At 54.3% G+C, this 13370-nt stretch overlaps 1 protein-coding gene across 2 annotated transcripts in view; it reads right to left on the bottom strand.

The window, feature by feature from the left end:
* Positions 1-12126: 12126 nt before the first annotated feature.
* Positions 12127-13370, bottom strand: part of C16H16orf74 (chromosome 16 C16orf74 homolog) — a 30643-nt gene continuing 29399 nt past the window's right edge. The window contains exon 3 of one of the 2 annotated variants that reach the window (XM_021705685.1): positions 12127-12643. In XM_021705685.1, coding sequence (XP_021561360.1) covers positions 12585-12643 — 59 coding nt within the window. In that variant the 3' untranslated portion in view covers positions 12127-12584. The remainder of the gene's footprint in view (positions 12644-13370) is intronic. The other variant, XR_002481191.2, reaches the window with a different exon arrangement.

Below are 13370 nucleotides of genomic sequence, written 5' to 3' on the forward strand. Positions count from 1 at the left end.
CCGTGGCGGAGGGAGGCGGGGACCGCGGCCGCTTCGAGCCCACGGATTGGCGAACGTCAACGAGGCTGAGCAGATCACGCCCCACAGCGTCTCCGCTCGGTCCCCCAAGCTACAGGCCCGGGGCCCCGCCCCCCCGCGGCCCGACCCCGCCCCGCCGCGCTCCTCTCGTGGGCGGGGCACCGCGCGGTGCACCTGGGGCTGCGCGCCCTTCAGATGCTGCCTCCACGCTTCCGTGTCCCTTCACCTGTCCCGGGCGCCTACACTGAGTCAAGCTGGGGGTGGAGTTCGGAGCACGTGGACACTGGGTCCCGCGCCGGGCCAGAAGTAAATGCATTTATTATTAGGTCACGGCTGTGACCTGGCTAGACAAACGGGGCCCAGGCCCCATCGGAGTGAGACGAACCCTTGTTTCCCTTAACTTCACAATCTTCTGTCCTCTCTTCACATATTGGTCAGACCTATAAAACGACAGATTCCCCCGCCCCACCACATCCTCCGGTTCAGAAACTCAGAGTATGTGCTTTGGCAAGCACCCCACGTGAGACTCAGGAAGACTTGCACGGCTGCCACACGTCCTGATGAGTTTCTCTGTCCGTCCCTATATGCAGTGGGCTTATGTAAGACCTAAGAGCAGTGGTTCTCACACTCTCTTCTATGTCAGAATCCCCTAGAAGATTCTGAGTGTTAACATGCACACTCCTGGGGGCTCCTGGGTGGCTTAGTCGTTAAGCGTCTGCCTTCGGCTCAGGTCATGATCCCGGGGTCCTGGGATCGAGCCCCACGTCTGGCTCGCTGCTCAGCGGGGAGCCCGCTTCTCCCTCTGCCTGCAGCTCCCCCTGCTTGTGCTCTCTATCTGACAAATAAAATCGAAAGAAAGAAAGAAGTAAACATGTGCACTCCTGGAGAATTCTAACTCAGGGGTCTGGGGTGAGGACAGAAAACTGAATTTTAACCAGGGCCAGAAAGCTTCCTGGGAGTGACGCTGCTAATGCAGGCTGTTAGGGACAGGCAGTGGGCTGAATTTGAACTCCTGATCACTAGGCCCTGTGAAAAAACACAGGAGACAGGAGGATTCCAGGGTTCCGAATCCCCACAGGAAATCTGCCCCACCCCAGATAACCCCATGATTTCCTCCCTAAGCTCCCTGAAACCTGCCCCATTTAAGGTTGTTGGAGAGATGAAATAAGGCCATAATTAAGTTCTGCCCACTCACATGGCCTAGCAAGCTGTCTGCTATTTATCTGCTTTGGAAATCACCTTCACTGTGTGCCATTTTATTAAGACAAATACAAAGCCAGGCTGGCTCAATCCGTGGAGCTGCTGACTTTTTTAAGTAATCTCCCCACCCAACCCGGGTCTTGAACTCATGACCCCGAGATCAAGAGTCAGATATTCTATCAACTGAGGCAGCCAGGCACCCTGGAGGGAGCTACTCTTGATCTTGGGATCCTGAGTTCAAGCCCTTCGTGGAGTGTGGAGATTACTTGAAGAAGAAAAAAAAAGAAGAAATAAGAGATCCCTCTGGATGCTGTGTGACAGAGGGCAAGTGACTACTTTGAACCTCAGTCTCCTCATCTGCAAACGAGGTAGGAATGAGAAGGAGCCTGGGGTGTGTGGGGAGGGGGAGAAGCTGCAGGCCACCTGGTCTCTCCTAAAATAGAAGCTCCCTCAGGCATCTGCAGAGCATGTGTGCCAGTTTGCCTGGGTTTTGACTGATAGGGGAATGTTTTCTTGACTGGCAAATATCTGTGTTCCAGAGTTGGCGAGGCTTCCCTCCCTGCTTTTCATAGCCTGGAAAAGAGCAAAGGAAAAGAGCTGGTGGGAAAGCCCAGGTTCAGAGAGGCCACACAGGGCAGGATGAGTAGGAGAACTAGCTGAGCCCAGTGTCTACATCACCTGAGTCTCCTTGTCCCTGACTATAGGGTGGGGGCAGTGCTGCTGCTTACCTCTTCGGGCTGTTGAGAGAGCCAGACAAGCGGGTATGGTGTCCAGTGTTGCACACTGCAACAGGACAGCGCCTCGGAGTCTCAAACGAGCAAACATCGGAGGCACCTGGAGGCTTGTTAAATGTCTTTCCCTTCCCAGAGGTATGATTCACAACAGCTGAAAGGTGGAAGCCACTCAAATGTCCATCAACTGAGGGATGGATAAACAAAATTTGGTCTCTACATACTGTGGAATGTTATTCCACCACAAACAGGAACGAAGCACTGTTTCGTGCTACAGCGTGGATGAACCTGGAAAACACGATGCTACGTGAAAAGAAGCCAGTCACAAAAGACCACATATTATGAGTCCACTTATATGAACAATCTAGAAACTAGATTAGATGTAGAGATAGAAACTAGATTCGTGGTTGCCAGGGCTGGGGGAGAGGGAAAGGAGAGTGGCTGTTCATGGGTACTGGGTGTCTTTTAGGGGTGATGGAAATGTGTGGTGGTGTTTGCAGAGCTCTATAAATATACTAAAAAACACTGAGCTGTAGACTTTAAAAGGGTGAATTTGTGAAGTATTCCCCAATAAAGCTGTTACTTAAAACGCCCTCCCCTAAGCTCCAGATTTAGACTTTCTGAGTGACCACACACATGTAACTGGCTCCCAGGAGGTTTTTATAATTGGGAAAATTGGGAATTGAAGGGATTGGCCCCAATCCGGTCCAGCTGTGAGCCACACTGAAGATCCAGAGAAGACTTCCAAATGCCTATCCTCATGCCTGGTCTCTGAAAGTCGGGGAGACAGTGCACAGTTGAGAGGAACACGAAAGGCATGGGACCAGCCCGGAGGGGCGTGGTGGAGGCAGGCTGTTGCGTCAGACCAGGTGGTCAGAACCCTCACACCGCTATCCCCTGTGGTAAGAAATGCCTCCCTTAGAAGACGGGAATGACCCATGTCGTGGTGAATAAAGAGCTGGAGATGATGTAAATGGGGATGACGGGACAACCTTACTGTGCCGAAGAATTCCAAACGATGTACATACTCACTCTCAAGAGGGTGACCCAAGGGCACTTGGCTGGCTCAGTCAGAGGCACGTGCGACTCTTGATCTTGGGGTCGTGAGTTTGAGCCCCATGTTGGGGGTAGAGTTTACTTAAAAAAATAGTGACTCAGGGGGCACCTGGGTGGCTCAGTCAGTGAAGCGTATGCCTTCGGCTCAGGTCATGATCCCAGGGTCCTGAGATGGATCCCCGTGTCGGGCTCCCTGCTCAGCGGGGAGTCTGCTTCTCCCCCCTCCCCTACTCGTGCACGCAGGTGCGCACTCTCTCACATAAATAAATAAAATCTTTTTAAAAAAATAGAATACCAAGAAACAACAGGCGTCGGCGAAGATGTGGAGAAAGGGGTACCTTCTTACACCGTTGGTGGGAATGCAAACTGGTGCAGCCACTCTGTGGAAAACAGTGTGGAGGTTCCTTAAAAAGTTAGAGAGGCACCTAGCTGTCTCAGTCAGTTGAATCTCTGACTCTTGGTTTCTGCTCAGGTCATGATCTCAGGGTTGCGGGGATCAAGCCCCATGAAGTGAAAGGCTCCGTGCTCAGCAGGGAGTCTGCTTAAGATTCTCTCACCCTTGGGGGCGCCTGGGTGGCTCAGTCATTAAGCATCTGCTTTCGGCTCAGGTCATGATCCCAGGGTCCTGGGATCGAGCCCCGTGTCAGGCTCCCTGCTCAGTGGAGAGCCTGCTTCTCCCTCTCCCTCTGCCCCTCCCTGCCCCCCAGCTTGCGTTCTCTCGCTCTCTCTCTCTCAAATAAATAAATAAAATAAAAAATATTCTCTCTCCCTCGCCCTCTGCCCCCCCCGCACTCGCACATGTGCTGGCGTTCTCCCTCCCTCACTCCCGCAAATAAATAAATAAAATCCTTTTTAGAGGTGCCTGCGTGGCTCAGTCGTTAAGCATCTGCCTTCAGCTCAGGTCATGGTCCCAGGGTCCTGGGATCGAGCCCCGCATCGGGCTCCCTACTCTGCGGGGAGCCTGCTTCTCCCTCACCCACTCCCCCTGCTTGTGTTCCCTCTCTCGCTGTGTCTCTCTGTCAAATAAATAAGTAAAATCTTTAAAAAAAATAAAATAAATAAAGTCCTTTTTAAAAAATTAAAAATAGAGAGGTGCCTGGCTGGCTCATTCGGGAGAGCGTGTGACTCTTGATCTTGGGGTTGTGAGCTCAAGCCCTGTGCTGGGTGTAGAGATTACTTAAATAAATTAATTAATTAAAAAATTTTTACAATAGAACTATCATATGATCCAGTAATTACATTACTATTTACCCAAAGAATACAAAAACACTAATTTGAAGGGATAGGTTTATAGCAGCATTGGGCGCCTGGGTGGCTCAGTTGGTTGAGCGACTGCCTTCGGCTCGGGTCATGATCCTGGAGTCCCGGGATCGAGTCCCGCATCGGGCTCCCTGCTCGGCGGGGAGTCTGCTTCTCCCTCTGACCCTACCCCCTCTCATGTGCTTGCTCTCTCTCACTCTCGCTCTCTCAAATAAATAAATAAAAAAAAAAAGGTTTATAGCAGCATTATCTTCAATAGCCAAGCTATGGAAGCAGACCAAGTGTCCATCAGACCGATGAATGGATAAAGAGGTGGTGTATATACACAATGGAATACTACTCAGCCATAAAAAGAATGAAATCTTGCCATTTGCAACGACATGGATGGAGCTAGAGAGTATAATGCTAAGTGAAATAAGTCAATCAGAGAAAAACAAATGATATATGATTTCACTCATGTGGAATTTAAACAAAATAAAGGAGTAAAGGGAAAAAGAGAGAGAGACAAACCAAGACATAGATTCTTAACTCTAGAGAGGGGAGGCGGGTGGGGGAATGGGTTAAATAGGTGATGGGGGTTATGGGGTGCACTTGTCCAGAGGAGCACCGGGTGATGTATGGAAGTGTTGAATCACTATGTTGTACACGTGAAACTAATACTACACTGTATGTTAACTAACTGGAAAGAAAAGAGTCTTGCACCATAGGGTGCCTGGGTGGCTCAGTTGGTTGGGCACCTGCCTTCAGCTCAGGTCATGATCCCAGGGTCCTGGGATGGAATCCCCTGTCAGGCTCCCTGCTCAGCGGGAAGTCTGCTTCTCCCTCTCCCTCTGCCATTCTCCTTGTGCTCTCTGGCTCTCTCTATAGCTCTGTCAGATAGATAGATAGTTAGATAGCTAGCTAGCTAACTAGATAGATAAAATCTTTAAAAAAAAATAAGAGTCTTGCACCTAAAAAAATAATAGTGTATCAAAATTGGTTCATTAATTTTGACAAATAGACCAGAGCAAAGTAAGATTAAGGGCAGGGGAAACTGGGTGGGCACTCTATGGGAACCCTCTGTACTGTTTTTGCAACTATTCTGTAAATTTATTCTTTTTTTTTTTTTTTACGATTTTATTTGGGAGAGAGAGCGGGCACGCACAAGTTGGGGGGGAGGGGCAGAGGTAGAGGGACAAGCCAACTCGGCGATGTCGGGGGCCCGATGTGGGGTTCCATCCCAGCTCCCCGAGATCATGACCTGAGCTGAAGTCAGATGCATAACTGACTGAGCCACCCAAGCGCCCCAAATCTAAAGCTATTCCAAAAAAAAAAAAAAAGCCTTGTTAAAAAAAATCTTGGGGTGCCTGGCTGGCTCGGTTGGTGGAAGATGTGACTCTTGATCTCGGGGTCATGAGTTCGAGCCCCACTTTGGGTGTATGATTACTTAAAAAAAATCTCTCCTCCAGGTTCCCCCAGGCACCTAAACATTCCTGCAGTTGAACCTACTGCCCCCTTTAGGACAGTCTGTGCTCGGGTACCTTTGGTCACAGTAGAATTTAGGCGGGCAGAAAGGCACCTTGGACTTCAGACCTTTCTGCAATGACAGAAGTGTCTTATCACCGTCCCGTCCAGTCGGGTGGCCACTTAACCCCGTGTGGACCAGTATTTGCAGCATCAGCCACCTCCTCAAGCCTTGGGTCCTCTGAAGCGTCAGGCAGGCCTGTACCTGGCATTGGGCCCGCCGCCCGCCAACACATCCGGGCAGGTGGGTCTTGGGCTGAGCACGTTTGGGCCGGACCTGTGACCCATCTGCGCAGGGCATGTTCATTCAAACCTTGATCAGTTCACCTCGAAGTCTGAATCCCAGCCACGTGGGAGCCATTTCCTCATGGTGAGGGGACCAGCAGCCGAGCACCATGATGAGCGGCCCAATGGAGGAGGTGGGGGACAGGCTGCAGGGCAGCTCGCCCTGCTTGTGCTTGGGAGTCACCTGCCCAAGGCCAGGCCACACCTGGACTGAAGGAACCACAACTTCTGGGGCAAGGCTGAGGGCCACTGATCCGATAAACCGAGTCCAGCCTGGCTCCCGCAGCCTGAGGGGGAGAAGGTAGAGGAAGCCGAGACTGGCAGCTGGTGTCACCCATCTAAGGAGGGGGCTAGAATTATAGTCAGGGCAGCAAAAGAGAAATGCAGAATGGAGATCACCCCGCTCTGGTGCCTCTTCCTTCCCTTGCCTCTGCCAGAACCCATCGTGGCTTCTCACAGAGCAGTGTCCTGATGATAGGGAAGGATCACTCCCCTACTGGGGCCCTCATCCCACGGTGCTCCCGGAGCCTGAGAGCCATAGTTCCTACCGTGACTTGGGGGGCTGTGTCCCCTCCAAGGTCTCCAGGGCGGGGGTGATAACACGACCTTCTGGCCCGCAGCCACTGCGGCCCATTGGGCCCACCTGCTCCAGCGGTTACCTGTTCGGAACCTCACCACCTCCTGCGGCCCCGTGAGGCTTGGGAAGGCTGACACGGTGGCGGCTTCTGCACTTAGCTGTAGTGGCCTCTCTCGAGACGGCCCGCGGCGAGGAGCCGTTCTCCCTGCAGAGCGCGGAGAGGCGAGCGGGGGTCAGCTCGCCAGGGGCTGCTCGGTGAGCCACTTCCAAGGACATGAACAGGATCCTGAGCTCAACGGGAGGCCTTCTGAAGGATGCGGGTCAGGTTGGGGAGTGACAAGAGTGGATTCACGTTCTAGGACGAGAATTCTGGTGGCCACGGGCGGCGTGGGGTGTGGTCTAGCCGCGAGGCTCGCCTGGAGGCTGCGAGCAGAAGTGCAGGTGAGCCTTGGCCACGGCCTGGCCTCCGGCAGCCCCAGGGCGCCCCGGAGTAGGGACTGTGTGAAAGCAGAGCCCATTAAAGCCCAGCAGCCCCCAGGTGGCCAAGGGAGCTCCCCATCCACCTGTGGCTCCAGGCGGCCGCCCCTCCTGGGGGCCCGCGCGACCCTCCCCACAGCTCACGGGCCTCCAGGGTTGGGCGGGGGAGCCGGCGAGAGAACCGCCGAGCAGGGCGGGCGCTCTCAAATGGCTCTGACACGGTGTGAATACACTCTTGTGTCTTTTTGCCATCTGCTGCTGTCATTAAAACATTACATTTCCATCTGTTTTCACACTTCTCTCCCCTCCCAGCCACCCCTCCTGGAGGCACACAGCACGAATCCCTAGTCGTGGGCCGGAACGTTCCCGCGCCTCCTGGAACCTGGGAGCTTCTCTGGGACACACCGGGGTTAGGGCGAACGGGCCTTCTCGGGGGTCAGAGCTGTTGACGTCCATCTAGTTCCTCGTCGCCAGTGACCCCAGGCTCTGCGTCACACCCCGCCAACACACACTTTTGGGGGGGGGAGCCACTCACAAAGCGTTATTGTTGGTTTTAATCGGTGTGCACGACTTTGGCATTAAGAGTAAATGAAAAATAAAGTACAGACATTAGTATCCATTTCCCCCAGGACGTATTTAAGGAAGAACAGACTGAAGAAGTAAGAGTTAGGGAGCCATGCTTTGGGCTCACGTAAGTCATCATTCCAGACCAGCCCCGAAGAGGCACCCACCCCACCCACCCCCTCCTATGTAAGCACCCCCCCACCTTTCATTGACAAAGGACTTCAGCTGTGGCCTCCATTCTGACCGCAAACTTTTTTTAAGTTTTTATTTTTATTTATTTATTTTTAAAGATTTTATTTATTTATTTGATAGAGCGAGAGAGAACAGTAGAGAGAGGGGGAGAAGCAGGTTCCCTGCCAAGCAGGGAGCCCGATGCGGGGCTCGATCCCAGGACCCTGGGATCATGACCTGAGCCGAAGGCAGACGCTTAACCATCTGAGCCACCCAGGCGCCCCTTAAGTTTTTATTTTGAAGTAATCTCTACACTGAACGTGGGGCTTGAACTCGTAACTCCAGGATCAAGAGTTGCTGCTCCACCCACTGAGTCAGCCAGGCGCCCCTGACCTCAAACTTGCTAGTTTGGGTTCTCCTTTCCAGCTAGTCCTTCGGCTCAGGTGGAAGACCCTGAGGGCAAAGCATCCCAGAAGCTACCCCCTCGAGCGATAAGGACCGCCCTGAGCCTGCGAGAGTGATTGACCCAAGACAGGGATGCATTTGACCTTCACTGCCTACCTGCACGCACCCACCCACCTTTGCCCCACGTTTTCCTTAGATAAACTGGAAGTATTTTTGGCACTTTGGAGACAGACTTCGAGCTGCTAGTCCACTGTCTTCCCAGTGCTGGCTTCACTGAAATAAATTCCTTTCTTGTTTCCCTATCACTTTGGATTTTGTCAGCAGCGAGTGGCCAGACCAGGTCTGCTCGTGAACCCCAGAACCAGGTGCTCTTGCATCCCTGTGCCCTGGGCTACATCATGAAGGGCCAAGTCCACACAAAACTGAACAACTTCACAAGTTTGCGACCGCACAGGTGGGCCTGGTGGGTCTTCTCCAACACAGCTGTGCTAACGTCAGCATTATTGCTAACGTTCTGGAGGACTCTTTGGATCCTATGCCACGTGTTATTCTAGGTTCTGTGTATTCGCTCATTTAATCTTCCCGAAAACCTAGTTATCATCCCCACTGGAAGATCAAGGAAACTGAGGCTCGGGGAGGCAAAGTAACTTGCTCAAGTTCCCCCACTGATAAATAGAGCATTGGGACAGACTGGATTTAGGCTAGGAAGCAGGAATCCACAATCGCAGACTCCACCCCAGACTTCCCAAAACATAACCTGCATTTGAACCAGATTGCTACTGGGAGCACCTTCAAGTGCGAGAAGCGTTAGTGTAGTCCAGAACATTCCTCAGCGTTGCCTCACCACCACCACAAAGAGCACAGCATGGGTGGGGTGGGGGGAGGGGTGGTGGTGTGGGTCAGGGGGTTATCTGCTAACCCATCCAAAGGGGGTGACCTGGTACTGCCAGCTGGCCTTGAGAGCCCCCAGCCCCCCTGCTTCTGCTCCCCCAAAAGCCCCAGGTGCTTGCTCTGGAATGCTGTTGTTACAGACATGCGGGCTCCCCTAGCACCCACTGCAGGTAAGGTCCCCACTCTCACCACCCACCCCATGTTCGTACCTTCACTGTCAGTAATCCTCAGGTCCCTCGGGGCATTGTCTCCATCCTCCAGATGAAAATGGAGGCCCAGAGGGGTTGGTGACCTGCCTGATCAGAATGACTCCCGTGGATCGACTGTTTGATCCCTGCCAGGCACCATGGAGGTGGTACATAGACTATTTTACTTAATCCTCAGACGCTCCCCATCTTATCTTCACTTTCTAGGCTAAAAAAAGGTCCAGAGAGGTCAAGTGACTTTCCAAAGTGACACATTACAACATGGGTCTTGCTGACACCAAAGCCCTTGCTCGTACCCACTCCCCCCATTCTTTCTGACAGCTCCTATGTGGGATGCTAGAGCTGCAGTGGGGTGCCCTGCTCCCTACTTGCATGCCCTCCCCGGGCAGGAGTGTGCACTGAGCAAGCCCTCTCCACCTCGCCCCTCCCTTGTGGGGAGAGAGAGCTCGCTTGAAGGCAGAGGCTTAGGGTGCTGGGCAGTGTCATGGCCTTTGCTGCAGGTTGGGGGTGCAGATGTCACCAGGAAAGGTCTCTCTCCCCGTACTCAGCAGGCACCCTCCTAAGGATGCTGGCTTCACCAGGGATGGAGGCTCCAGCTACAAGAGGCACAAAGCCAGGGACTAGTACGGACACCCTGCGCGCCATGAGAGCGAGGGAACTCACTCTGACCCTGCAAGAAAGCCATATCCAGCATCCTGGGACTGCGCCGCCTCTGACCGACCCCCTCCTGCCTGGGCTCCAGCTCACAGCCCTCTTGCTGTTGCCATGGGCACTAAAAGCCTAGGATGAAGCCGGGATTAGCCACAGAAGGTTGCTGAGTGGGCTGGAGGCCTCTGAGCTGTGCCCGGGGAGATGCGGGGACTCCTCCCGCGCCCTGGCATGTAGACCGAGCCAGTCGTTAGGGCTCGTGCCCAGCGCCAGCGCTCTGGCCCAGCATTCCCCTGGTGCCCAGAGTCGGGGACTGGGGCCCCAAGCCATGAGCAGGAGCTGAGAATACACTCGCGTGGCCTGGCTTGGGCTCTGTGCTCCCGCCACCCTCCATGACAGCACACTGGGGCAGTGGCTGGCCACAGTTGGAGGGAACACACAGAGCCGATTTGAACCCAGCTCCTCACGGCCATTCAGTAGAGCCATAGCCCACCTACCTAAAGACCAGGGAGTGAGACACTGAAGATCCGCTGTCTTAAGCCAGTGAGTTTGGGGAGCACGTGCGTCTTCGTGTCTTTGGGTTGCTAGAAATGTATTTCTCACATTTCTGGAGGTTGGGAAGTCCAAGATCAAGGCACCAGTAGATTCGGTGTCTGGGGAGGGCCTGCTTCCCGGTTCACAGTTGGCCATGACCTCACATGGTGGCATCTCTCTGAGGTCTCTCTTGTAAGGGCACCAATCCGTTCCCGAGGGCTCCAGCTGCATGACCTAGAGGCCCCCCTCCTTACTCCGTCACACTGGGGATTAGGTCTCAACATGCAGATGTGGGGGGTGGGTACACATTCAGCCTAGAGCTGGGGTTGTTTGTACACAGCAATATCACAGCGAAAAAGAAAGCTGACTAATGCGTGACCTCTAGGAGTTTCCTCCAAGAATATCCTATGCGTTAGAGGTGCTCAGAACTGCCTGGCACCCCTCCAGCTGCATGAGTGCGAAATAACAGCTTGCGCACCTGTTGTGTGTGAGCTCTGGGAACATGCTGGGAAATGTGACTTATTTTCTTTTTTTTTAGATTTTATTTATTTAGACCGTGGGGGGGGGCAGGGGGAGAGGGAGAGGGAGGATCCCCCAGAGAGATCGGGACTTTGCCCTGGGCTCCTGGTAGGTGACCTGGAGGCTCTAGGAATGTCCTGCCTGATAAGACTATCTTTGTTTACCTGGAGCCTCGGTCACGCAGAACAGTCTGATGGTGTGATTTACAGAGGGGCTGGAGACTGAGGTCACCATGTGGGCGGCCAGCCGTGTCGATGTGGCCAACCCCCCAGGGAAAACCACGGACACCCCGGCGTCTCAGTGCGCTCCCCTGGTTGGCGGTACCCCGAGAGTGCGTCATCATGGAGGCTGGAGAATCAAATGCTGCCCGCAGGACTTCCCTGTGTGCTCTCTCCTGGGCCCCACCCTTGTCATCTCTGCCCTTTGAGGATTGCAATCTGCATTCTTTCGCTGTAAGAAACCATAAACACGGCACAGCCAGAGTGGCTTTTCTGAGTTCTGAGTCCCTCTAGGGAATTCCTGAACCCGAGAGTGGTCTTGGGGTCCTCCCCCGCCCCCAACTGCACTGCCCCCCTCCCTCCCTCCCTGTGTGCTCCTGGATCACCTTCTAAATAAACTCTTTCCCCACAAAGCCTTTGCTCAGGCTCTGCTGCTTCAGGAAACCGACAACACAGCGGGAACCACAGGGCCTCTGATAGAAGCCAGACAAAGGTGCCACCATCAGAACAGTCTAGGAGGGGAACGGGGACACCAAGGGTTTGATGTTCTCGAAAAACACCAAACCCAGAACCACTGCCTCCCATCCTAGACACATATCATGACGAGGATCCCACAGCTGGCGAGGACGGAGCTGGGACTTGGGCCCACGTGACTTCAGAGTCCGTGCCTTGGGCCTTGCTCAGGCTTCCCTGGCAGTGTGCGAATGGGGGGGGGGGGGGGGCACGACCATCCGAAGGCCCCGCCCCCACACCGGCCAGCCCCGCCCCTCCCTCTGTAGGAAGTGATTCTCTTCACCTCTGTACCTGCGTGCGCTCCATCGTCTCTGCCCAGCCCAAGAAGCAGGGTTCACTGTTTGTTACAGATGACCTTTATTTATAATGCAAAAAAGGAATTATAAATCACTTTCTGGACTGTTTTGATATCTGTAAAACAACTTGTAAAAAACGGAGCCACTCCTCTGCAAGTTCTTGCGTGTGTTGACTTCATGCACACCCGACTGTGTGGCCCAGGGCTCAGGGAGGGTACGTTTGTCCAGGAGAAAGCCTCTCCCTCCACCCCGGCAGCCATCACCATGACCGTGTGGGTGTGAGAGGTCTGGTCAGCTCAGCGGGGCCCGGGAAACTTGGCTCTGCATGCAGGCAGGGCCGGCTGATTCCTTGCTCTTCTTGCCACATTGCAGCTGGTCAGGTGCCGGATTCTTTCGTTTTCCCATCCAGGGTCCGGCGTGCTCAGCGCATCTGTCCCGGGCAGCCACGCCCCCAGGGACATGTGGGGTTGGGGGCCCCTGGAGCAGGACAGTCTCCGACCTGTGCCTCCTCCTCAGGCTTCGGGGTCTATTTCTCCATCCTCTGGGCACGACCCTGTCTCATCCAGCCAGACTAGGAGGAAGACGAGGAGTCAGCATCTGGGTGGGCACCCACCACATCCAGGCTCCCTTTCCCCCAGAGCTCCAAGGCCAGAGCCTCTGGGCTCCCTGCTTTGTACCACCACCCCGAACTCCCCCCCACATACAGGCAGGTAAGGCTGTTGACAGGGGACCGGGTGACACTGGGTCTCGTGGGCCTTCCCCACGCACCCTCCGCCCACACCCAATGCAGAGTTCGCCTGGGGCCCTGGCTGAGGTTCCTTGGATTGTACCCCTGGGCCCCACCCTTGGCTCAGCATCTTCTGGGAGGTGCCTTCAAGGCCAGGACTGGATGGGAGGTCAGGACCTCCATGACCCTGTCCTAGAGTTGGGAAGTTGAGGCCCAGAGCGGGGGAGACCTGCTCCAAGCCAGCCAGGGGGGCCCAACCCCTCACTGCCTAGGGAGGCCCAGGTCTCTGATCATCACTCGGAGCCAGCAACACTGGAAGAAGTGCTACCCAGGTCTGGAGTTCTCCTCTGCCCTAAATACCACTGGTGAGAATATGAACAACACCGCCTCTGTGCAGGGCGTGAAGTCAGACCCTGTCCTTGTCACCGGATCCTCCCCAACCTCTCTGAGGCACCATTTTACAGATGGGGAAATCAAGGCTCAGGGAGGTAGCCCCTCTTGCTCAGTGTCACAAGGTGCTAAGTCACAGAGCAGGGATGTGAATTCAGGGTTCTCTGACCCCGAGGTCCGT

The sequence above is a fragment of the Neomonachus schauinslandi genome, chromosome 16, assembly GCF_002201575.2.
Source record: "Neomonachus schauinslandi chromosome 16, ASM220157v2, whole genome shotgun sequence".
NCBI classification, from domain to species: Eukaryota; Metazoa; Chordata; class Mammalia; order Carnivora; family Phocidae; genus Neomonachus; species Neomonachus schauinslandi.